The sequence below is a fragment of the Ochotona princeps genome, chromosome 2 (genome assembly GCF_030435755.1).
Source record: "Ochotona princeps isolate mOchPri1 chromosome 2, mOchPri1.hap1, whole genome shotgun sequence".
Classification (NCBI taxonomy): Eukaryota; Metazoa; Chordata; class Mammalia; order Lagomorpha; family Ochotonidae; genus Ochotona; species Ochotona princeps.
Genome location: NC_080833.1, coordinates 48,399,267 through 48,426,167, shown reverse-complemented (window position 1 = coordinate 48,426,167; position 26,901 = coordinate 48,399,267). Strand labels below are relative to the sequence as shown.

Below are 26,901 nucleotides of genomic sequence, written 5' to 3'. Positions count from 1 at the left end.
CACTTATTATGTTTGAATTCCAGTCCTGCATATTCTTGTCACAAACCTAACCACTGTTAATAAGCATTCAGTGATTCTCACTGTGGTATTTACTAATTTCCCTTATATCCAATGATATTGCAGATTCCTTGCTCTTTCAGCAAATAGTCTCTGTCTAGGACCTATGGTCATGAGTGATATAGTCGCTGCAAGCCCTAGCCACACCCTTTTCCTCAGGGCACTCCATCTCCAGATAGTCCCAGGCAGTTATGCAGTGAGATTCTAGACTGCTCTAACAATATGACAGTGCCTAAATTGTGGCTTTTCTCTTGCTAGAACACAAAGACACTAGGACCCCAGCCTCTCTGACTCTTCCCAGCAGGACAGAGACTTGCCAGTAGAGACCATTGGCAGTAAATGCATCCTGGTGAACCATACGGGCAGGAGGTCCTGTTATCTTGAGGGCAGAGCACCAGGAAGAGGTTAGAAAGTTCTCAAGGACTATTTTGATGGAATAAAAAAAGAGAAGGACTAGCTCTCCTGATTTCTCACTAAAATTGCCCTGGGGCCCGGCATTGTAGACTAGTCCTTGCCTTGCATGTGCTGGGATACCAGATGAGCGCCGATTTGTGTACCAGCTACTCCACTTCCCATCCAGCTCCCTGTTCATGACTGGGAAGGCAGTCAAGGATGGCCAAAGCTTTGGAATCCTGTACCCACATGAGAGACTGAGAGGAGGTTCCTGGGTCCTGGCTCTGAATCAGCTCAGTGGCCACTTCAAGAGTGAACTAGCAGTCAGTAGACTTTTCTCTCTGTATCTCCTTCTCCCTGTAAATCTGCTTTTCCAACAAAACTAAATAAATACAAAACAAAAGTTTGAGGTGAGCTAAAGCCATGTAGTGAAAATCTTACTTCCTAGAGAGGCTGTGGACCCCCTGATCTTACTGAATGATAATTATAGCTCAATGAAGGTTTTTAAAAGAAAGAATAGAAAAATTGCATCTGGAATTATTTATCTAACACTTACTACATTGCAGTAACTATTCTAAATACCTCTATTAAAGTTACTTAGTCCTCATTTATAAAAGGTGGAGTGGGAAATAGGAGCAAAGCACCTAGACATAAGGAGCCTTTCCCAATCACGTCTGTCAGCAGATACAGGTGTTGAATGAGGGCACCTCTGGGAAATCCGAGCACCTGTGTACATCTCCAGGGTGGGAAAGTAATGTGACTGTGCAGCTGTCAGCCGTTTATTTTGCACCAGCACTAAACTGGACAACAATGGTCAACAGGAGGCACAGGAAAAATGCAACCATCAAGCAAGTCAGTTTCATCTGAGATACACGTTGACATCATTGAAACATAAGAATCAACATTTATTCATCTTTACTAGGGTTCAAAAGGGTACAATAAAATATGTATGTATAGCTACACAACTAAAATCAATCAGCAGGGAAAGTGTAAAAACTAAGTTTTGATTACCTATTATGTACATTTTATAAATGAGGATCAAATAAGTTTTATAGATGTGTTTAGAATAATGTATGAGGCTACAGGAATTATGTGATTGCAGATACTACAATTTTTTAAATATTATTTTCTAAAGGCTTTATCTATGTTTTATCTTACATTAGTAGCTAATTCCATTTTAATGCCTAGTAATAGTCTATTATAATGATACACTAGGAGTTTGTTTATTCTCTGTTTATAGACAACTAGGCTGTTTCTAGCTTTGCAGCAGTACACATAAGGTTATTAGGAAGATCACTGTATGAGTTTCACGTGGGCATAGTCTTTTGTTAAGGAAATGGCTAGCTCACACAGCAGGTATGCATTAATTGTGTAAGAAAATGCTAACTTGTCTTCCAAAGTGGTTCTACTCTGCACACTGCCACTAGAGATGTAAGAGAGTTCCAGTTCCCATATCTTCGTGGGGAATATGGCATAATTCTGGCCATCCTAAAATATGGCTAGTGTACCTCATTGTGGTTTTAATTTGTTTTACCTAATGGCTAGTGATTTGAGCATGTTTTACAGTATTTACCATTATAAGCATTGCTTTAGTGAAATGGCTGTTGAAATCTTTGCTCATATTTCAGTTGAGTTGGTTCTCATTTCCACCCTGGGCCTTTGAGAGGCTATGAAACTGAAAGAGAGGGGCTAGTCATCCTCTAGAGAGCATAAGCAAGCATCCCTTTCCTGTGCATTATATGGCTCACTTAACCATTCTCTCTGCTTCAGTTTCTTCAGGACAGTCATGCTGCCCACTTCTTTGGATTACTTAGCTGATTTCAGTAAAGTGCTTGATCCTGTCACCATTCAATAGACGACAGTAGCTATTATAATTGCTTTCCTCTTCATGATGACCAAAGATATTGCCTGAGGTCAGGGATGCCAAACATATCCAGACCAGCAAAATACATGACCTGTGCTGCTCCAGGCACTGGCAGTAACAAGCTACTTTGAGCTCCTTCAGTACATGATCTGACTACTTGCTCACAGAGAAACCTCAACCCACTGCTCACCACTCAGTGCCTAGTATATATGGTTTGTTTCCAACAGCTGCAGCTACAGAGTCCAGAGGCCAGGATCAGAATGGATTGCCTTCTGAGAATGTTGGTTACCATGGGGCTGACAGCAGCAGGTGGTAGTAGGTGAAGCCAGAGCACACAAATGTTTTCATGTGGGAGGTTAAGCAATGATCTTCTGATACCATGTTGACTTCCCTCCTGCTTCCTCTCTCTCAATGATTCTACCAGTGTCACCTATTAAAAGGACACAAGGTCCCATATGACCACTCTCCTAGTCATGAAAGTCTGCTAAAAGAAGGACATCAGTTCAAGCTACATTGCTTTTATCCTTGTGCTGCTAGCCCAATGGGCCTACAAACATGTAACTTCCCAGCTGGCCTCAGGGGAAATCAGCTGTGTAGTTTGTGCACATTGAAATGCAAAACAAAGTGGAGTGAAGGAGTGGGAACAGGTCTACTACTAGAAACATGAGAGGGCATGAATAGTGTTCTAGTGGGGGCAGTGAGATCATGGTCCTACAAATGTAATTTCCTACAGGAAATCTTCCTTACCTATTGAAGGAATGTATTGGCTCCTTTTATATATTCCTACCACATTCTAACCACACATTTAGCAAAGTAATTACAATTTTTGTATTGGAGTTCTTTGTCTTTCTCACCCTACCTGAGCTCTTTGATGGCAGGTATGACATTTTATCTTGTTTTACAGCACTCATTGCTTAGCTAGGGGGATGCAAGAAAATATTTCCTTATTGAATTAATAATTAATTGACTAAAAACAACAACTTGAGATGTGGGCATTGTACTTCAGTGGGTTAATTCACTACTTAAGATATCTGCATCCCATATCAGAGTGGTGGTTTCAGTCCCAGCTCTCAGCGCTTCTGACCAGCTCCTTGCTAATGTGTCTGGAGAGCAACAGATGATGACTCAATGATATGAGATCTTGCCATCTATGCAGGATATAAAGATGGTGTTCCTGGTTTCTTTATTTGGCGAGTGAACCCGTGGACAGAAGCTCTGTTTCCTCCTCTTTGTCATTTTGTCTTAGAAAGAGAAGGAGACACAGATAAAGAGTGAGAGTGAAAGAGAGGGAGAAAGGGGAGAGGCAGGAAAGAAGGAATCTAAAAAAAAAATGGCTTCTGATATTAGAATACAGAAAGATTGTAAAGCTAGAATAGCTTACTTATACATCAACGCTACTTTAGTTTCTCTATTATTCGTATCGTAAATGAGGCAGATATGTCATGATTGACTAACATGATATATTACTTTAGTTTTCACCTTTTTTCTGTTCAGGCTGCCACCCACGATATCATTTCAAATTTCACTGTCACATTTCCTTAGGCTCCTTCAGACTGGGATAATCACTAAGGATTCCCTTGTGTTTTGATGACATTCATGGTTCTTTTTAAGTACTACTCAGCATTTTGTGGACCACCCTTTACAGAGAGGAGGAAATTGGAAAGTGCCATTTAAAGCATCTGTCACCAACACAACTCATCGCTGCTGATGCTGACCCTGGTAACCTGGCTTAGGCAGGGTGGGTTTGTCATAGCTGTCCAATTTAAAGTCACTAGAATTTCTCCTCTTTTCATGCAAGCACTTTTGAAGGGAGTTGGTCTATCCAGTTCACATTTTGGTGGAAAGCCAAGCTCCACCTCTCTGATGGTGAAGTATTTAAATATATTATTAGAATTCTTCTACACATGAAATATGCATCCTTTTCTTGTTCATTTAGTTGCTTATTATAGTATGAATTTGTGGGTAGTTACATTATACTTTGGGTTATAATGCAATACATTACTGCTTAAACTGTCCTGCTTTTGCCACTAAAAGGCCCTTCAGTTGGCTCCCTTTGAGATATTCTTGATTCTATGCAAACTGTTAACTTTCTGGCATGACGACATGCTCCAGTCACATCTTGCCTATTTGCAATACAATTGTAGAATTAATCATTCTCCAAGGAATTCTCATTTATTTTTGTTTTGATTGTGTAATGGTAGTAGAAACAAAGATCTTAGCATTGTATTTCTGTTCCTGGGATGCTCCTGTTCCTAGGCCTTCTTAGCCGATAGAATTAGGAAATGCACGTATGTTTGCTCACCTATATATGCTATTCCTGTATGAATCCATCTGTGTTTATATAAAGCTAAATATGATTGATACTGCTGTCTCCATGTTTAATTAATAATCTTGTTATCATTTGGTCTAGCCATAATGGATCCTTTCTAATAATAAATAGTACTTTATTTTAATGGTTTGTGAGTATTTTTGTGCCGGGTTCAGTGGTAAGCTGTTCAAAGACTAACTTAATCCTTCACAACACTTTATGGGTAAGCATGATTGCCCACACTTACCAGTTGAATAAATGGAGTACTGACCTTATCTAAAGTCACATAATAAGTGGTAGTGCCAGCAGAGGAGCCTGTATTCATGAGACTCTGTATCCACTCTGTGACTGAGAACCACTGAGGCTGGGTTTAGTTAAGACTGAGCAGAGTTCTGTGATAGAAGATAGAGAAATAATTCACAGTTCTCACCAGGTATTAGACTCTGTCCAGTCTCACCTGGTCAACACTCTTCCTTACCCCTACTCGAGAGGCCTCTTGCCATACAGCCTGAGTAGAAGACAAGTTGCTCAGTTGCAACCCAACTTGGCAGCCCTAAGAGAAAGGTGCTGAGTCAATGGTAAAAATCAGCACCATCTGACCCCCTGACCTTTCAGCCACTGGCTAGCCCCTGCTCTACATTATCTTGGGTTTTGGTAACTTGGTAATAATTAATTGTAAATAAGCACTCTGCTTTCATCGAGTTAAAAAGGGACCAACATTCCCCCACCCCTTGTTAATCAAACTATCCATAATAAGATAAATCTGCAGCCCACACTTATATCTTCTAAAATAGCAAAGGCCTGATTAGTGTGTCTTACTTTAAATTTCAGGCATTTTCTATAGATTCCTGGAAGTAACAGCAAGCAGCAGGTAGGGAGTTTCTAAGTATTTACCAATGCTCTGGGTCTGCATATTCATTCATCCAAGGCTTATGGTTCTTTTTAGGTGACCTAGAAAGAGGCACTGGGTCGAGCATGCAATGTTCATGGGAATTTGATCTCAGTTATCTCTTTGAGTTGCAAACATCCAAAGTGACATTACAGTGAGAAAGCAAGTCCTTCAGATCATGCTGAAAGCCACTTTGTGAGAAAGCCACAGCCTCTTTGGTTCCTGGGTTCTATTTGGTGAGTTTCTTCTGACAGTTAGTGGCTTTATTTCCAGAGCCACAACAAAGGGGGTCCTTGAGCTTTCCTGGGAGTGTTCCTGCAGACTGAACATCTCCTGGACATCATAAAGGTGTTATTGTGGCTGGCTTTCTGGGCTCCCAGCACCTGAGGGAGATCAAAGGAACTTTCTCATGCCAACACGACCGCAGTTTCACCCTCACAACATAGCATTAAAGCTTATGATTAATCCCCTTGGCCCTGAAAGTCCCTCCCCATTCCCAAGTACAAAGTGGGGTGGGGGTGGAACGTTCTTGCCAGCACAACATGACCATAATAAACTGGCATTTTATGGCCCTCATTCATTGCAACCAACTGCAGCTGCCTATCAAACTCATGAAAGTCCCAACAGTTGTACCATGGGAGCTGTTTACATCACTAGGAAAGTTTCACAAAAATCCCCGCCATTTCTGAGTCTACTGCCAGGTATACATATCTGTAATGTGTGTTACCCAAAACCTCAGTGAGATTGGTGCTATTATTTTTAATTTGAAGGAGAATAAATCAGAGGCTTGGAAAACTTACATCGCTCACTTTGAATCACTGGGTAAAAAGAGGGCACATGTTGCAATCATTCCTCCCCGGGACATTGAAATCAGGTATGGCACAGAGTGACTAGGAGGAATGGGAATTCTGGAGCCAGCCAAATCTGTACTGGCCGCAGCTTCAGAACATGATACCTATATAACCCTGAGAACATGAATGTATTTTTTCATGACCTAGTTTCCTAGTTTCTAGAACACATATGTTGTAGAAGCTGGTATCATCCTCATCAAGGGGAAATGAAACAGAACAGTGGGATATCACAGAGACACATTCATTCAGATTCACGTCTACTTAGAAACGTCAATTGAGATGGCACTGTGATGCAGTGGAATCCATCACTTATGAGGCAGGCATCCCATACTGAAGCACTGACTTAAGACTCAACTGCTGGGCCTGGTGGCGTAGCCTAGTGGCTAAAGTCCTCGCCTTGAAAGCCCCGGGATCCCATATGGGCGCCGGTTCTAATCCCGGCAGCTCCACTTCCCATCCAGCTCCCTGCTTGTGGCCTGGGAAAGCAGTCGAGGATGGCCCAAAGATTTGGGACCCTGCACCCGCATGGGAGACCCGGAAGAGGTTCCTGGTTCCCGGCATCGGATCGGCACGCATCGGCCCGTTGCAGCTCACTTGGGGAGTGAATCATCGGACGGAAGATCTTCCTATCTGTCTCTCCTCCTCTGTGTATATCTGACTTTGTAATAAAATAAATAAATCTTTAAAAAAAAAGACTCAACTGCTGTGCTTGGTCAAATATTTGGGTCCCTTCTACTTCTGTGGGAGACATAAATGGGGCTCTGGAATCCTGAATTTGGACTGGCCTATCCCAGGTTTGTTGGGGTCATTTTGGGAGGGAATCAGTGGATGGCAGATGTTGCTCTTTCTGATACTCTGTGTCCCAAATAAACAGATTTTTTTAAAGAAGAAACCTTAGCTGAGTAAAACTTCTTGATATCAAACTTTACAAGAGAAGTTACATTAGATGTGTTTTGTGAAAACAGGAGATGATTTAAATCACATAAACTCAATGGACAATGAAGACAGCTGAAAAGGGTAGACAATGACAGGGGAAATGTAGGCTGCTCGCTATTTAGCGTATTACTCTAACAGGGGCCTTCATTGACAGCTAAGTTTTCCCATAGTGCTACTGAAGGGGAAGGATATGACAGATTTTAGATACAGTTAAAGAAATTCCATTTCAGAATTGGCCCAGAGAAACCAAAAGAACTCACATTTTCTGAAAGTCTGGCCCAAATATCACATCAAGAAGATTCCTCTAACTCTGGACTCCTCCAAGGAAAGTTAATCATGGTCTCCTTTTCATTCAACAACTCCTGGTCATCAAAAGTTCATCCTAGTGTTTCATGTGTTTACCATATGTAAGGCGTTTGACGTGACCTTATTTAGTGCTCACAACACCAGGAGAGGGGGTTTATAGCTTTGACTGCTTGACCAATGAGGAGCTTGGGTCCCAGGGAGTTTCTATTCCTTGCCCTAGTGCCTAGGCTCAGTATGTGGAGAAACTGGGGCTGGAGACCATCTATATAAGATGAACATCAGGGCAAGCAAACTTTGAGCAATGTCTGGTATAGACAGATGCTCAGTACCACAAGTACAATCTGAATTTATGCTTGGGGGCCTTATATGGTACCATGACATCTGTTATACTCTATCTCCTCCATAGAAGGGCTGAGAGCATTCATATGTCCCCAAGGTTTAGCCCAGCCTGGAAACAGGAATAGGGAATTGAGCCAATGTGTCCCTATTTTCTCAGCAAAAATTACAGCTAAAAAAGGCTCAGTGGGGCCCAGTCATGTAGCCTCGCGGCTAAAGTTCAAGGCTAAAGTTCAAGGCTAAAGTTCAAGGCCTCCTTGCCTTGAATGTGCTGGGATACCATATGGACACCGGTTCTAATCCTGGTGGCTCCACTTTCCATCCAGCTCCCTGCTTGTGGCCTGGAAAAGCAGTCGAAGATGGCCCAAGGCTTTGGGCCCCTGCATCTGTGTGGGAGACCTGGAGGAAGTTTCTGACTCCTGGCTCTGGATGGGCACAGCACCGGCTTGGGGAGTGAATCATCAGACGGAAGATCTTCCACTCTATCTTTCCTCCTCTCTATATATCTGACTTTGTAATAAAAATAAATAAAATCTTTTTTAAAAAGGCAAAAAGGCTCAGTGGTACCCACAAAGTCTCAACAGCTGCACTCTGCACAAGAGCTCCGCCAGGCCTGCTGTGATTCCACCCTGAGCTGTGTCTCATGCTAATCTTTGCTCATCCCCATCATCCCCCTCCTACTCTCCCTCTATTTCACTCTTTTGGGAAAAATCCAAGCAGTCGTCCATCTAAGTGGAATCAAGTAATGACTTTTAAATAAAAATATGGTAGAAATGGGTACTTATCGAAATGGAATGCTTTCAGACGTATGCATTTACAGAAGATATAAATTTTAGGGCAGGCACTAAATTTTAACTGCAATCTTGGAGAAAGCCTTTCCACTAATTCATGGAGAAAAATTAACGAAGTGAAAATTGCTTATCAGTGTTCTTTTCTGAAGCCATGATGTGCAGCCTGATTCTATAGATCATCAGGATGCTCTCAGGGAGATGGATTTATATTGATTGAGGGAGAGCTTACCGCCAAGGAAAACAGACAATCCTTGCCAGAGAAGGTATGGCTCTGCATCAGACTTGGGGAGTGAGTCAGGATTTGCCATCTCTGGCCCAATTTCACCCTCCCTGCCTGGGCTCTCTGACCAATGTGATGTCAGAGGCTGACTTGACTTTTTTTTTCTCACTGTAAGAATCTGGCCTCTGCAGAAGAGCCTGACAAATGCCAGCAAGACTGCTGGTGATTAGGCTGGGTTTCTGGTAACAAGAAGCACAAGGAGGCAGGAAGAGGAAAAAGGGAAGGAGAGGAAGGCATGAAGAAGCCAGCAGCTCAAGTCTCCCATGGATTTGTCTTCCACCACGTGTGGTGGCCTTGTCTGTGTGTCCAGCTGACTCACCCCCATGTGACAAGAAGACGTTCCACAGATGATGGCCAGCCGTGATGTCATTGGCTGTCCCTCACAGGCGAGGCCATGACCCCTCACATCTGCTCCAATCACTCCTGTGAGAAAGCAAACCAAAACAAAAATGTAGAAAAAAATGTAGAAAAAGTTAAAAACATGTATAAACCACTTTTTAAAAAGCCAAACAATGTGGAGGATGAGCCCCATGAGTAGATAATCTCAAATAGAAACCAAAAGAACACAGCTGCCTACGTGGGAAAATTAGGAAACCCGTTCTGTTTTGGCTTTACTTGGGCCTATGAATAGCATTCAATGCTGGAAGAGTGGTGCTAAGTATAATTGTCATAATAAAAGCAGCCGCCATCCGTGATTTTGTGCCCAAGTAGTACCAGGTGTTATGCTGTGTGTTTACATGCATGGTCTCATCAGCTGAAGACATATTCCAGTGGCTGCCATTAATGGAACAGGCATCAGAGGAGAAATGAAGGTCCTCAGAAGCTGACTTGCAAGAGGTCAGACACATTACACCTCAATTTCAAAACTGGAAAAATCACAGGAAATGTTGGATAACTCAATCTCCGCAGCATCCCTAGGTCACTGTTCTCACTACTGCTTAGTGCTGAATTCTAAGGGCCCAAGGGTGAAAGAAAAAAAGTGAGCTCCTGTTTTGAGAATGCCATGTAGCACAGTATTTTCATAAATGTGAGGCACTAGGGCTCTCCCACATAGCCCATATTCTGTGATGCTTGTGAGAGCCTAGAACTACCTTCCATTTATTAAAATATCCAACAAGCATATTCAAAGCACAGCATGTGATACTGGATATGATGTGGGAGCCGTAACATTTTAAAGACACATAACTATAGTGCATAAAAAGAGGTGGAAGGTGCTAAGATCAGGACACAGAGACTGGGACACAGGATAGAAAGATGCATCAAACTGATCTGATCAAGTTCAATGCAGAGCCACCCTGCTTCCATTCTCCTATCTTCAGTGCTCTTTCTCACCTCAACACCCTTGAACTTGGTCTCCCATCTGTCCAATTTCTTCATTGTGCCAGGCTAACTTCTAATTATTTCTCACTCAAATATGTCTAGTTGTTCCCCAATCCATGAGGAAACATGGAAGCTCCCTGCTAATCTTCTCAGGCACCATGGGACTTCTTAAAAAAAAAGTAACTGGTAGTTGTAAAAGGACATATACTGTCTGCTCCTCTTCTATAGTAAAAGTTCCAGCAAGCTGGAACTGCGTTACCAACATGCTAGTAGCCCAGGACTTACCACACTTTCTACCAGCTCAAGGTAGGAAGTGACAAAGTATGAATACTCGGGGCTGTTGGATAGATGAATGCCAGTCCCTGATCTCAGGGCACACTGTTGGCTGCAAGGGAGAGTGAATTGTAAAGGGAGCAGGAGACATACTGGTTGCAGGGGCAGCCAACTCAATGTAGAGGTTCTGGGATGTTTCATAAGTAATTCAATCTCCACTGACTTCTGGGAGTAAGTCATAAAAGGCAGGCTGGAGTGTCTCTTCCAACAACACATCCTCAGATGTTGTAGGAACTGCTCACTTATTATGTGGGCCTTCCTAGAAAGTGTGATCTGGAGCTACAGACAGAGGTCTCACAATGCTCCAGGACATTTCAACAGCTTTCTACAATTTGTCCATTATTTATTCTAAATTATACCTTCTGGAGCACAATAATTTGTGCTTCTCTGTTCTTGTTCAGAGGACTATCAGCAGGGGGAAGTACAACTCTTCTAAACGTTCCTTGTAGGCTATAATAGTGATTAGGGCCCAGAAACCAGGAAAGAGAGGTCTAGGACTTATGCCTGCAAGATAGCTGGGCCTCTTTGGTTTCAGATCAAGTCTTTTGCTCCGTACACTTCTGTGGGCTGCCCATCCAGGCTGTTCTTCCCAGAGTTCACATTAGCTGAGGGTAGCCCTGCTGGGATCTCTGAGTGCTGGTGGGAAGGGGGGAACAGAGCACATATATCTTCTGTCTCAAGCCATATCTCACGCAGCAGCTGTTTCCCCTCCAAGATTTCTGTCCTGTGCACAATGCCACTCTGGCTGCAGGATTTATTGGAGAACACTATCTAAGACTCCAGAAATATCAGCTCGTAGCTTTGCTTTCTAGCCTAGGAGTGGAAGGAGCTTCCATGATTTTGATTTCAGGCTTGCTTCACAGAGGGAATCAGGCCTTTCTGAGCTCTTTCAGCTTTAGGGTCACCATATTTTCTTATTACATCCCCTGGATGGGCCTTAAATAAAACACTCCCTATTCAGGGCGCAAAGGTTTGTGGGTAGGAAGAACTTCCAGATATGAGTAAATTGTAACTGAATTGTTGAAGGATGTCTCCCAGGGACACAACTCATCTTAATCTTACAACAGACTAATGTGATGATGCTATTATCATCCTCACTGCTCAGGTAACAAAATGGAGGCCTAGAATGAGAAATGAAAAGTGACTTCACAGGGCTGCACAGCTCACAATGAGATTATCATTCAAGTAATCCGATTCTACTAAGACTCACTGACTTTTCTCTAACATACTTCTCTGTAACTCTCAAGATAATCAGGTCTTAAAGATGCTAATCCTCAGATACTTGACAGATAGGAGATTGACTACTGCTGATCCACAGCATTATAAGTGAGTTCAAGGAATTCCTTGGAATAATACATATGAGTTCAGGAAATATAGGCCATGGTGGTGTCACAAATTAATTCAGTTCTGATACAAGTTTACATAACGATAAAAAGTAATTTGTGGGAAATATTTCTTTGATTCTGAGCAAGTTAGCAAATTCACTGTTGGTATTTCTTGAATGAGATATATCTCAGATAGACCCAAGACCTATTAAGAGGCAGAAGGATTTGCTATAAAATGGGAAAGCCATATGACTATTCCAATATTGAGGAAACATTTAGAAATAGAGGTTTGATTAGTGATAGTCAAATTAGTATCACCATAACTACTATCTCTTTTTCACTGTCACCGCCATTACCATCATTTGAACCATCTCTCCAAATTCTATTGTATTGTTTCATCCAAGAAAAATTATCAGCCATAAAAACAAGGCTATGTATTGTGTTAAGCTGTTTAAATATTTTTTCATTTAATTTTTTCTCACATCTATAAAAGATAATAATAACCAGCAAGAGGCAGGTCTTGCCCAATCTGCCTTCAAGGCAGTGAACTCCCCTAATTTTCACCCCCAATTCCACAGCAGTGCATGGCTTTTGCTTGCTGAGAGGCCACATGAGTTTGAGAGCTGACACATTCCCATTTCCCTCAGACCACACAGAGCTTGGGGGCAAGGGAGCACCCTCTAGAAAAGTCAAAAATGAGCAGGAAAAATGCATGGAAATGTAAAATATGGGAGGAGCTTTCTCTTTTCCAAATAATCATGTTTCACAACTCCTGAAGGAATCATGGGTTACACATGTACATAAGAAATGACTCATAAGACGAAGTTTTGACAAGTGTACCCCCCAACGCTGCTGGGGCCCTTCATAAAACTGTACAAGTGTCAGTCTGTTCCATATTCCTCAGAAAGATTATAAGCAAAACTAGAAGCTGAAGAAATAGTCATCAAGAAGAAAAGTGACGCATCAAGGTGGAGGAATCCACCGGGGGGAGGGGAGGGGGAGGAATGGGGGGATTCCCAGAGCCTATGAAACTGTCACATAATGCAAAATAATTAATAAAAAAAAAAAAGAAAATAAACATGTCTGCTGTTAATGCCAGTGTCTTGTTGAGAAAAGGGCAAAAGTTACCTGACAAGCACTAACAACCATTATTTTTTAGTCTAATCTCTTCACGTTCAGAAAAGAAATTGAAGAATGGTACTTTTAAGTGGCCTCTTTGGTGACTCAGACTTTGAGAATGCAGTTAATTGATCGCGATGATACTCTGCTGGCTCTGTCTTTAGATCAGAGAGGGTATACCTAAGAAGCCGTTGAACTTGACTGGACAATAAGATGCTGGACTCTATGTTTGGTATACGCTTGCAATGGGGGAATCTCAACTGAACTTGAGCTGTGGTTATGCAACAAGGTGGAGGAATCCACCATGGTGGGAGGGTTTGGGGAGGGGTGGGGAGAATCCAAGTACCTATGAAACTGTGTCACATAATACAATGCAATTAATGAATTAAAAATAATAAATAAAGAAAAAAAGAAAAAAAAAGAAGAAAAGTGACATGTTCATGTTTTCCCTGAACCTTGTCAAATGCCCAGCTGAAAGTAGTTTCTCAATAAATTCCTACCAAATGAAAAAAAAAAAAACAAGCAGCAGAAAAACAAACTTAATGACTCAATGGATACATTCAGGAATCTTATTCAAAAAGCCTCACCCTTGAAAATGCAGATACGTCAAATAAAGCATGATATTTAAAAACAAAATTAAAATGGAAGACTTGAGATTTCATAAATAACTCTCTTATTTAGCTTTATGCATTGTCTCCCTCTCTCTCATCCAGGCAACCATCCACCTTCCACCCTTCCATTCAAACATTTACTGAGTATCTACTCTATTTCCATAAGAGGAGAAGAGACTTCTAATTTTATTAGTAAGAGTACGTTATCCTATAATTTCTCAAATCATAGCTTCTTTGAAAACTTTAAAGGTTTAAATAGAGAAAAACATCCCAAGTTTTAGCATTTGTGTTATAATTATCTTTCACTTTATGGCTATATGAAATTATTTTACAGCTTTGTTTGAAAGCATCCTCAAACAGTATATCCTTCATTTAGGCTTTCGAAAGTTGTGGGACAGGAATATTTTATTTCTAGTTCATAGTTGAAGATACTGAAATTCAGGGTGATGAATGAACTTACATAGGCTTGTGTAACTACTTCAAGGCAGAAGCAAGACACAAATTGGATTTTTCATTCTCCTGGTCTGTGTTGGCATCTTGCCAAAGATTCTCTTGCAGGTAACAATCGCAAACTCCTCAGAGGGCAGTAAAATTATGAGAAGAGTTGTGAATACTGATTAACACTGCATCAATTTGAGATTTGAGATTCTGTTATCAGAAGGAATAAGTTGACTTAAACCCTATCAAGTCAGCTGCAGGACTAAACTGTTCCAGAGATTACTAGCCAAGTGTGTGATGGAAGAGCTCATAGCAAAGATACCTTCTCTGCATAGGGACCCAACTATATATGCAAGCAGGCACTGGATTCTATCACTTTGACTAATATTATTTTTCATACAGAATTTAATGTATAGATAGGGTTGGCATTATAGTGCATTGCTTAAAAATAGGAAAATCATTCATCACACAACTTTGGTAAAGTTTTTATTATGTTCTTTAGCTTCAATTTTTATGTCTGTACAATCCGAGTAAGTGTCTTCCTTATAGAATGATTATCAGATTTGTATGCATTAGGATACTTAGACTTCTTGTCATCCAATAGAACATTCTAAGAGGATGGGAAGGTTCTCTATGTGTACTGTTCAACACAGGAATCATCAGTTGCAGACAACAATTAAGCTCTTGAAATGTGGCTAGCACAACTGAAGAACCAAATGCTCTATTTTTATTGTTTATTTAATTATTTTTTTATTTTTCATGATATGGTCCATAAGCTCAGGGATTTCTCCTTTCCCCTCCTCCCCCTCCCAACTCTTTTATCCCCCTATATCATTAAAATAGTCTTTCTGCAACAGTCACAGGTCCATCATTCTGCAATCTATGTGTACCATGTATCATGACATTGTAGCTACAGACCATGGTAGAAAGTCCAACATCCTACTGTCAAGATATATTTAACACTTTCGTTGAGAGGCTTCCTTTTTCAGGAGTAGAGGTACATACTGCAGTGTATCTTCACTTCTCCATATGCCACTCTCCATTAAATTTTAATTGGTTAAAATTTAGATGGACTCCCAATGAAACTGTTAAATATATATCTTGACAATAGCTTGCTGGATTGTTTTACCATGATCTGTATCTACAATGTCAGAATATACTTACAATGGACTTATGACTGTTTTTTAAAGGACTACACTAGTTCAATAATAGAGGGGAAATCAGTTGGGGGGTGATTGGGGAGATCTCTGAGCCTATAGAAATATATCATAAAAATTAAAAAATAAAAAAACAATAGATAGCCAGAAGTTGGCATTGTGGTGCAGCCAGTTGAACATCACCTGTTATGCTGGCATCCAAAATGAATATCAGTCTACATCCCAACCATTCCCTACTAATGCACCTAGCAAGGCAGCAGAAGATTGACAAATACTTGGTCTCCTGCCACCCAGGTGAGAGATTTAGATGGAATTACATGCCTTTGGTTTTGGAATTTCCTAGCCGTGGCCATGGCCATGCAGCCATTTGGGGAGTGAAACTGTGGATGGAAGATCTCACCTTTCCCATTTGTGTGACTCCACGTTTCAACTAAATGCATAAGTATGTAACATTTCATAGCCACATACGGTCAATGGATACTGTAGTATTATTATCACTTCTGCTATTGTTATGTTATCATCTGATCTATTTCTCTCACACATTAATTCAGTTTACATGTCCTTAGGTAAATGCTTTGATCTCTCAGCCATGGAACTTCAATTTCTACTTAAGAATGTGGAGAATAATATTTCCCTAAAAATGGCTGTTGATGCAAAGTGAGAAACAATGGGCACATGCCAGCACTCAATGAATAGGACCCATTCTATCAAAGGCCTATCCACACTCCAGGCATAAGGCACTCTACAGAGTGCCGTGGCTGTTTATTTCTGAGCAGGCACTGTTTACCCATGTCACTGAACCTTTCAGTCTCCTACCACCTACCTGGGAACACAGACTCTATGGAGAAGCCTCAGCAGCCTGACTTGATCACATCTGTCAACATCCCTCAGGTACTCCAGGCAGATGGCACCAATTCAGCCTCCTTCCCAGGTAGCCCTCTATCACTGCCTCCATCATTTACTTGTTTGCACAGTTGCTGCCTTTAACAAGACTATGAGTCCAAGGCAAGTCTTAACACTGTAGTGGCTCACTGATTTTATTATTGTTATTATTGTTGATTTAGTAAATGAATGCATGTAGCACAAGTCATTCAACTTGTAAAGTACCTGAAGTTTTCCAGATAATGATAGTGCATTCACTCAGGTCTTAAATATGGCTAAAGATGAAAAATATAGAAGAGTTTAGAGCATCAACTCCAGGTCAATGATATAATTACTGGAATCTCACAAAGCCGCTTGTTATTCTCAAATCACTGCTGAAGAATAAAGCTTTTAAGATTCTTGATTTTTGAGAGATAGCTTTAATATCTTAAACTTCATGAATATCATATGTCTCAATTCTCAAAATAATCGTGTGAGTCAGGTTAATATGCTGTTTGACAAGCAGGGAAAACAAGGTCACATTTTAAACCACTTGTTTAAAGTTCCCTACTGATAGAATGGATAATGTCTCTGTGTAGGATGGGGTAACAGAGTCACCAATATGTAGTTGAACCCTACTTTTTCCTATCCAACTCTATTGCATGAAGACTACCCACACTAGTTCCTTAAAAAAAAACTACTTAACAATTAAATATGCCCCAGACAGCATTATTAAACTGAGATTTGATTCAGGATTTACTGTGATATGCCATGGAAGTGAGCCCAAATGACTAACTATGTGCCTAACAAATAACAGAGAGCACAGCAACTGAAAAGACATCTGTGACCCTAACACTGAGTGAAACATCACCCTCCCTTTGAAACAAATGTGGCTTTAAAAAATAATCCTGTTTTAAGCCTACAAGGATATTTTACAAACACTAGACATTCCCCTCTTATCCTTCCACAGAGCCACAAAGACAGCACAGGTCTTCATCCAATTGGTAAAGCTATTTACTAGATATTTGAACCAGTCAGAACACAATAGTTAAGAGTAAATTATTCTGAATTAGAGTGCTAGATTTCAGGCTTGGAAATTTGGTCAAATCACTTAGCTTTCCTGCGCCTGTTTCCTGAACTATAAAATTGTAATTATGACACCAGGTGACTTAGAGTGTTAAGGTGAAGATAAGTGAGTAAAACAAGGTGCAGGACATGGTTTGTCCCTGATATATATTTTTAAAGAATCATCTATTTTTATTGGAAACTCAGATATACAGAGAGGAGGAGAGACAGAGAGGAAGAGCTTCCGTCCACTGATTCATTCCTCAAGTGGCCACAGTGGCCAGAGCTGAGCTGATCTGAAGCCAGGGGCCTTCTCTGGATCTCCCACATGGGTCAGGGTCCCAAGGCTTTGGGTCATCCTGCACTGTCCTCTCAGGCCACAAGCAGGGAGCTGGATTTAACTGGGACTGCAGGGATTTTAACCAGCACCCTTATGGGATCCTGGCACCTGCAAGACGAAGACTCCAGCCACTAGACTACAGCGATAAGTCCGGTTTGCCCCCTATATTTTTGTCATTATTGTTGTTACTATTATCAACTCACTCTCTTTGTTAGTAACATATCTTGGTATTTTCAGTTCAAACACTCTGGTTTCACCATGATACATGTTTAGCCAGAGTTCCTTGGGCTTACTTAGATTGACTGGAACATCTGTTTTCTGTCCTTTAGCATATAGCTGATGACAAAATAATGGGGGGCCCAGGAGAATAAAGAAAATGAGGTATCAGGCAGTAGGCACAATCCAGGCTAACATTTTAAACACCGTTAAGAACAAACTAAAATCTAATTATAATCCTAAGAGCCACAGTGACATGCAGCACTATTCATAATGCAATGCAATTAGCGATGGGCATTTACTCTTAATGTCTTCTTGCCATGCTATTCTATGATTGGCACAAATTAGAAACCAATACAACATACTGTGCAGGAGCTGAAGGTGAAGAGAACAAAGACTAGACCGTTAGATAACTGGGTCTCATTTCCCTGTTCCCTCTTTGTACTCAGATCAAATCTCAAAGGTAGGCTAGTATGTAACAGCTTGGAAATCTGAGACTTAGAAAACCCTAGCAAAATCCACAATAAAGACAGCAAAAGCTTAATTCTGAAATTCCTTTCTTCCTGGCCTCAACACAAGCCTCTGGATTATTTGGACACTGTCATCTATTACTTCATAAAAGACACATTTATAACTCATGGGCATTAAGCACGGTAAAATGTCAGTGTGAAATCCAATCCAAATATCCAAGTTAACTCACCAAAATTTCTCTGTAAAATAAAGAAATCCAAGTTAAGAGAGCAGGCCTAAGTACCACAAATGTATCTTAGAGAATAAAACCCCAAAATCAATCTAAAACTGTAATTCTAAGTCACATGGTTGCCTTATGAAATTTTATAAATTACATCAGTAATTCAGCAACTATCTACTGATCTACCCTTTAAGCCAGGTACTAGGTGAGGTGTTAGAAATCCAAAGATGAAATTTATTTCACTATACTAGATCCACATTTAGTAAGTGTGAAAAGATATATAGCTGTGGCTTCAGCGTGGAGCCCCATTCCTTGTTCTTGCCTGGGGGCCACTTCCTGCAGAAGGTGAGGCTGTAATGCATTCCTCAGCCAGGAAAAGGATGGGAAGGGAAAGGCATCTCAGACACAACTGGAAGTAAGAGACAACCACAGAAAGACACAGGATTGAGAATGAGCCAGATGCTGCTGTGCTTGTGTGTGTGTGTGCGAAACTCTGAGCCTGAGGTCAGATTGACCTGTATTTGACCACAGTCCCACCATCTGCTGCACCTATTTGAGCCTCAGTGTCCTCAGTTGTAAGGCAGGGATGGTATGCACAAGCTAATTATGCCCAGTTTTTTTTTTTTAAGTTCCAGAATATCAGTTATTTATTTTCTTTCTTTTTTTATTTTTAATTCATTAATTACATTGTATTATGTGACACAGTTTCATAAGTACTTGCGTTCTCCCCACCCCTCCCCAAACCCTCCCACCATGGTGGATTCCTCCACCTTGTTGCATAACCACAGTTCAACTTCAGTTGAGATTCCCTCATTGCAAGCGTATACCAAACATAGAGTCCAGCATCTTATTGTCCAGTCAAGTTCAACGGTTTCTTAGGTATACCCTCTCTGGTCTGAAGACAGAGCCAGCAGAGTATCATCCCAGTCAATTGAAAGCTCCAACATACCATCAGCAAAAATTTACATCATTATGGAATTAATTGACATAGTGATGAGTAACCAATATGTTAAAAGTAAATGCGAGTTCCCAGCCACCTTCTGTGACCCCCTCACTTACATTTCAATTTTAGTTCCAGTTTTTTTTTTTTTTAAAGATTTATTCATTTTATTACAGCCAGATATACAGAGAGGAGGAGAGACAGAGAGGAAGATCTTCCATCCGATGTTTCACTCCCCAAGTGAGCCGCAACGGGCCGATGCGCGCAGATCCGATGCCGGGAACCAGGAACCTCTTCCGGGTTTCCCACGCGGGTGCAGTGTCCCAATGCATTGGGCCGTCCTCGACTGCTTCCCCAGGCCACAAGCAGGGAGCTGGATGGGAAGTGGAGCTGCCGGGATTAGAACCGGCGCCCATATGGGATCCCGGGGCTTTCAAGGCGAGGACTTTAGCCGCTAGGCCACGCCGTCGGGCCCTAGTTCCAGTTTTAATACCTTACAGGGGTTCAGGACATGTCACCCCCAAACTTGGCAAGTCTATATACTGAATATTTTAGGATGAAGGTATCTTGGTAAACCACAGAAGTTGGATGCTCACATCAATCTTCCCCCATTTCTCTCCTGAAGTAGTTCAATAAAACACAGGAAGGATTTTACTACCTGCCCTTGAAGAGGTCCACATACCCTCATGTGATACCAGAAGGAAAGGATAATTCTCACACTTGAGCAGAAATAGAGAAGAGGTTGAACAAACAGGGCTTGCTGAACTCCCAGTTTATTTCCTGTTATGGTCCGTAATATTTTCCCACAACTCTCCACTCTTCAAGAAACCTAGCATAGAATATGCAGACCGAACTATCTGTCAGGGTCTTCCTCTCCTTAGGGAATTTGGTGTCTTATGAAACTTAGAATAAATTCATGTATTTCTCTTTAGTGTCTCTCTCAATTTTAAGAGCCTCCAAGATAAAACTAAGATGTGCAGAGGAAAAGATATTTTTTCCTCACTTATATGCTAGTAAATTCCAGGACAGTCCCTGAAGTCCTGAGCAAACTGAAGCAGGTGGACACCCTAGAGGTAGGGCTAATAGCCTGCAACTAGGAGCTGCTCAAACAGACCCTAATTTCTCTAGGGAGAAAATAGGGCCAGGTTTCCTTCAGCAATCTTCTTAATCCTAAAAAATGGTCCATTTCTTTTAAAAAAAGATTGATTTATTTATTTGAAAAACAGAATGACAGAAGGAGAAAGACAGATGTGAGAAAGAGATGTTCAGTTAATTGGCTCACTCAAAATGCCTGCAATGGTCAGTATCACTCTCAGCCAAAATTTCAAACTATCTGTGCCTCTCATGGAGGCTGCAGGAACCCAAGTACTCAGCCAGTCATTTGCTGCATTTCAAGGCATATTAGCAGGAAGTAAAGAAGCCAGGACTCAAAACAGCACTCCAGTTTGGAATGTGTATATCCCAAGAGGCACTTGTCCCAATCCACTTCATCATGAAACATGCCCTTCGCCTCACAAAATTATCTGAAGGCTCCTCTAGGTAGAGAAAGGAACCAGAAGACAATAGGCAGGATGACAGAGGGCAGATCAGTGAGATTCTTGAGGGAAGCAGCAGGAGGGAGGTGGAAAGTGCCTGGATTCTTTAGGTCATTCTTAGGACGCTGGAGCTTAGGGAAGAGCCTAAGACTTGATTGAAAAGGATATCTCGTAGTAGGCTAGCTCTTCTCTTTGCCGCAGCTCCTGATAGCAGACCCACTATGTCTTTCCTTGGTATGAGTTTTGGTTCCATCATAAATGTCCAGAGGTTTCTGTTGGAGTTAGTTGAACATTAACAGACTCTTCAAAGTTTGGAATTCACTCTGAGATAGCCCAATCCATTCCAAGTTTCTACAAGGTTAGGATTTTCCCTGCGGAGGGTCACACAGCTCCACCACATCTATACAGACTAATCTAACCTGCCGCCCCCAGCTTCAGAAAAGAAGGAAATCAGATCAAAAAAGAAATTCTGAAGCTGGACCATGTGGTCCTCTCTCTCTTCCACCTCCCCCCTATCCCAAGAGACTCGGGTGGGAGTGAAAGGCAACCCGGGCTCCAGATAACTGTCAGGCCAGAGAGCACAGAGCATTATGTGTTATGTAGAGCAGCTGGGGAAGAAAAACAAAGCAAAGAAGCCTGAGTAGGATAAAAGGCCCAGGTTGTAGCACAATGAAGGACATGTGGCTGAAATCAGTTCAGAGTGAATAAAAGGATTAGATAAATAAATAGTATGGAAGACGAGAACAAAAATGAATTGCAGAAAACCCCACAGTGAAGACACTGGCATTTGCCAAATCCTGCAGATGAAACAATTGTGCTTTAGCAGACATCAAGATTCAGCCCATGCAGAAGGTTGCACCTTTGTACCTGCTCCTCCTAGAACAGGAGTCTGGCCAGGCTTTGCCCTCCTGGTTCTGTGTTCATCCTACGTCCATGGGTAATGAGAAACAAGTATAGAGGACACTGGCTTTGAGGAGGACACATCCATATACTATCTCCTACTCCCATGGCTTCAGAAAAGCGAGTCCCTGATGCCTCATCTAAGAAAGGTCAGTGCATAACACCACAACAGTTCGGTGTGTGCTATGCCTTGGTTCATATTTTGTCCCTCCACTGTTGAACATCTTCAGTGTAACAAATATTTCCTCAGCACATATCACAGTCAGCCCTGTGCTCAATATTGCAAGGGAAATAATACATGAAAAACAAAACCACTATACTCCCAGAGCTGACAGTGTCCCGGGGTGCCAAGCAGCTGATACACATGCATGTTCACACATCACTCAGCAGAAGCAGATTGGTGGTGGCTTCAGCTAAAGCACAGTCTCCTGGCAGGATCAGCTAATCCTGCTGAGTGTCCCAGGAAGGCTCTTCCACTAAGGCCCTCTCTCCTCAGACCTTATAATTAGAAAGATCTCCACTTAGTTATCTCCGTGGACCATAAAACCTTAGCTGTTCTCTATTTCACCCTAACATCTACTATGGCTGGAGTATTTGTCTGTTCCAGGTGCTATTCTAAGTGTATGTTGCCCATTAACTTATGTTCTTACAACTGCTCTTATGCTCATTTTGCAGGTGAAAATCTTAGGCCAACAGGGTAAGTAACTGAGCCATGATCACAAAGAGAGTAGGTGATGGTGTCGATAAGGGGATTCAGGGCACATGGCTCTTGGATCCACACTATTTTAAACTTTACGCCATAGGAAAGGCATGATGAGTATTCTCATATATGTGATTTTCTTTCTGTCATTTTTTGGTTTTAGTATGCATAGGTAATCTGGTCTGTATATGTTGCTTTTCCTCTGTACTCTCTATCCAATTTTTTATATTTCACAGGGAAGAATTTTGAAATTATCTAATACTCAGACCGGTATCTCAAAGTACCTCTAGGAAAACCCAGGATGTGTGTAAATCCATCTTGTTTTCTCGCTCTTCAGGGCCATGACTATACAAGCCTCTCTCAGCACTGAGGAAGCAGCAAAAAATCATACAATATGGAGCGCCCACCACTCGCCATGACCCCAACTCTGTGTTGGCCCAGTAGCACCTGCTGTACCAACTTCTGTTGGGCATTGTCTCCTGAAGGTATTTTCGATCACGTCCTCCCACATCTCCTGCTGCCATTCTTCCACCCTGGAAACTGAACTCTGGAAGGCGTATGTATTCATCCCTTCTCCATTCCCACATCTTATTCTGTGTGGCCAAAGGCAGAATTATGAGCTCAGAGTCTTTGCTTGTATAGGGGAGTATTCCAAAACTTCAGGAAAAAAAAAAAACTATGTAAGAACGTCAAAAAAATTCTCACATTAAGTATTTTCCTGAAATTCTCAAGGTACCTTGCATATCAAGGGAAACTCCCTGTGTTAACATTCCATGCATAAACTAGTGACTGATCACCTAACTTTGGCAAAGGAGGTTGGAAGATTACTGAGTACATTGTTTAGAGAAGTTCATTTTTAAGACACCAAAAATGCATTTCTACGTATATCATTAATATGTATGGTATACTAGAAAAGGGGAGTTTGAACACAATTTATCACTGTCATGAAGACTCACAATGATCAGTAGAGCAAGGTGAAAGCAGACACTAACATCATAACGTGTATGATATAGACCACTAGGTGTATGGAATTGGGATGCGCCTCGTTCTACATTAATTGAACCTGAGTGCATGCCTATCAAGTTATGCCTTTAATTGTCTATTAGGGTACGCCTCTCTTTTCCAGACTATGCCACAGTCATGCGTGCATGTCAAAGTTCTAACACAAAGTGTCAGCATTTACACTTTGATATTCTTAATATTCTTTTAACTTTTCATTATTATCATTTTATGATACAGTCCCATAGGCCCTGGGATTTCCCTTATCCCTGCGCCAATTCCCTCCCCCTCCACACTGAGTTCTCCTACATCATTACTATAGTATAGCTCTTCATATACAATCATATGTCTATCACTGCGGGCATGGACAATGGCAGAGAGTTCAGCATCCTATTGTCAAGACATACTAAAAAGTTTCATTGTAAGTCCATCTATGACTGGAAGATGCATACTGCATTGTATCCTCACATCTGTATATGACAGTCTCCATTACACAGTTACTATACATCCCCTTAAATGATGTATAGTAACTGTGTTGTTAATTTCTATTTTTCTTTCTATTGTTGATTGTGTATTGTGACTTCATTTAAGGGGATGTACAGTAACTCTGAAATGGAGACTGTCATATCCAGATGTGAGGATACAAGGTAGTGTGCATTTCTACTTCCAGACAAAGATGGACTTACAATGAAACTGTTTACTATATCTTGATATAGGATGCTGGAATCTCTGCCATTGTCCATGCCCACAATAATGGACATATGACTGTGTGTGAAGAACTATACTTTAGTAATTATACAGGGGAACTAGGTGCGGGGGGGGGGGGGAAATTGGGGAGGGAATAAGGGAAATCCCAGTAGCCTCTTTAACTATATCATATAATAATAATAATAATAATAATAATAATAATAATAGAGATTTACAATGCCATGAGGTTAAATAACATGCTGCTAGATATGACAGTCTCCATTAAACAGTTACAATAATCCCCTTAAATGAAAAGCCACAAAACAAAATCAACAACTGGAAGAAAAAAATAGAAATTAACAACACCATGAAGTTAAACAACATGCTACTGAATGACTAATGTGTCGCTGAAGAAATGAAAAATTAAATCAAGAACCTTGTTGAAGAAAATGATGCTACTGTTTGATCTAGGAGTCACTGAAGAATCTAATGAGAAGAAAGTGTTTTGAAGAGGTGAAGCTAACAAAAAAAAAATCAAAATCCGTGAGATACAGTTTCTGCTGATCTTTGTTGGTGAATTTTGTCTCTTCTAGACAATATATGGGTTTTGTTTTTTAATCCAGTCTACTAATCTATGACATATGATTGATGAGTTTAAGCCATTTACACTCAGGGTTAATACGAATGGGTGGTAATTTGGATCTGTAATTTTAGCAATGGGTTGTTCATTGATTCAGCTTTCTGTTGTTATTTTACTGGGATGTTCTTCATATTTGCCTTTGGTTTTGGTGGGTAGTATTCCTCTTCTCTGTCAAGAGAATGTCTTTAAGCATCCTTTGGACTGGTCTGGAAGAGGCATATTCTTTTAACTTTTCTTTACTGTGGAAGAATTTTATTTCATTTCAAAGATAAAGACAAAGGAAATTTTGCTGGGTACATTATCCTGGGTCTACAATTTTTAGCTTTTAGAATCTGGAATATGTTGCTTCATTCTCTTCTTGCCTGTAGAATTTCCTGTGAGAGGTCTCCTGTGAGTTTAATTGGCATTCCTTCATATGTCAGCTTATTTTTTTCATGTGCACATTTAAGGATCTTTTCCTTATGTCCAATTGAAGAGAGCTTGATTATCATGTGTTGTGGTGAAGATTGCTTTTGGTCAACCTTGTTGGGAGTTCTGGGCCCCTCCTGGATGTTGTTTCCCAGATATCTTTAATATTCTTTATGAATTAAACATAATGTGTATTAAAGGCTACACATGCTAAGCATATAGTTCAGTACTTTTCAGAATAAACACAATTATCCAGATTAAGACACAAACTCTTAAAATTCTCCAAAAACCATGTCCCAGTAAAGATAACTAATATGCAGGAGCAAGCATTTGTGGTACAGTACATTAAGTGTCTGCCTGCAGTGCCTGCATGCCATAAGGGTGCAAATTTAAGTCCTGGTTACTTCACTCTGACCCACCTCCCTGCTAAAAGAAAGCAGTGGAAGTCAGCTTAAGGACTTGGGTTCCTGCCACCCACATGGAAACCCATATGAAAATTCTGGCTTCAGCATGGTCTACCCCTGTTCGTTGCAGCCAATTGGGAAGAGAACCTTCAGATGTAAGATCTGTCTCTCTCTTTCTGTAGCTCTCCATTTAAACTAAAGTAAGTCTTGGCCCAGTGCCGTGGCCTAGAGGCTAAAGTCGTCACCTTGAACAGCACCCATATGAGTTCTGGTTCTAATCCCGGCAGGCCCGCTTCCCATCCAGCTCCCTGCTTGTGGCCTGGGCAAGCAGTCGAGGATGGCCCAAAGCCTTGGAATCTTGCACCTGCATGGGAGACCTGGAGGAGGTTCCTGGCTCCTGGATTTTGGATTTATTAGTACCGGCTGTTGTGGCCACCTGAGGAGTGAATCGTTGGACAGAAGATCTTCCTCTCTGTCTCTCCTACTCTCTGTATATCTGACTTTCCAATAAAAATAAAAAAAATCTTTAAAATACATGATCATTATCCATATGTCTAGGTCACAGGAATTGTTTGACTTTACATTTTTGATTAGAGACAACAATTCATGTACTTCTCAGATGCAATTCTAAGGTAACCATACTTTCCTCCATTCCTGTGTCAATTTCCCCTGTTTCCTTCTTTTTTCCTTTTATTTTTGCAATCTGATTTCAATTTGTTTTAAAATCACAGGTTCAGTGCACCCCAACCATAATACCCAACCAGTGAAAAACTGAAAGACAACTCTCTTGCAGGAATATATGTAAGGAATATAAACAATAATCAAATCATAAAATGTAGTTTTATTCTTACACTTTTTGTATTATATATACCACTTGCATATACCAGTTTCACTATCAGTCATCAGTTGATGGACATCTGGGCTGATTCCATATCTTAGCTTTTATGAATGAGCTGAGCGGCTATACACATAAGCATAAAAAGAACTCCTTCCTAGGCTGATTTAATTTAAGATAGATTCACAAGAACAGCTGAGTCTTATGGTAGACCTATTTTCACACTTCTGAGTAACTTCCATACTCTTTTCCAAAATAGTTGTACTCGTCTACAGTCCTATCAACAGTGTATTAGGTACGTTTTTCCCCCTACAACTTCACCTAAATTTATTACTTTTTGATTTTTGGATGCTAGTCATTATAATT

General features: G+C 41.0%; 1 protein-coding gene across 6 annotated transcripts in view; it reads right to left on the bottom strand.

The window, feature by feature from the left end:
* FGGY (FGGY carbohydrate kinase domain containing) overlaps positions 1-26,901 on the bottom strand; it is a 447,653-nt gene that overhangs the window by 172,639 nt on the left and 248,113 nt on the right. For all 6 annotated transcript variants that reach the window (XR_009244423.1, XM_058657176.1, XM_058657171.1 and 3 more), the window contains one exon: positions 9,331-9,434. Coding sequence is in view for 5 of the 6 variants with exons in the window: in XM_058657176.1 (XP_058513159.1) it covers positions 9,331-9,434 (104 nt within the window). In the remaining variant the exon portion in view is untranslated. The remainder of the gene's footprint in view (positions 1-9,330; positions 9,435-26,901) is intronic.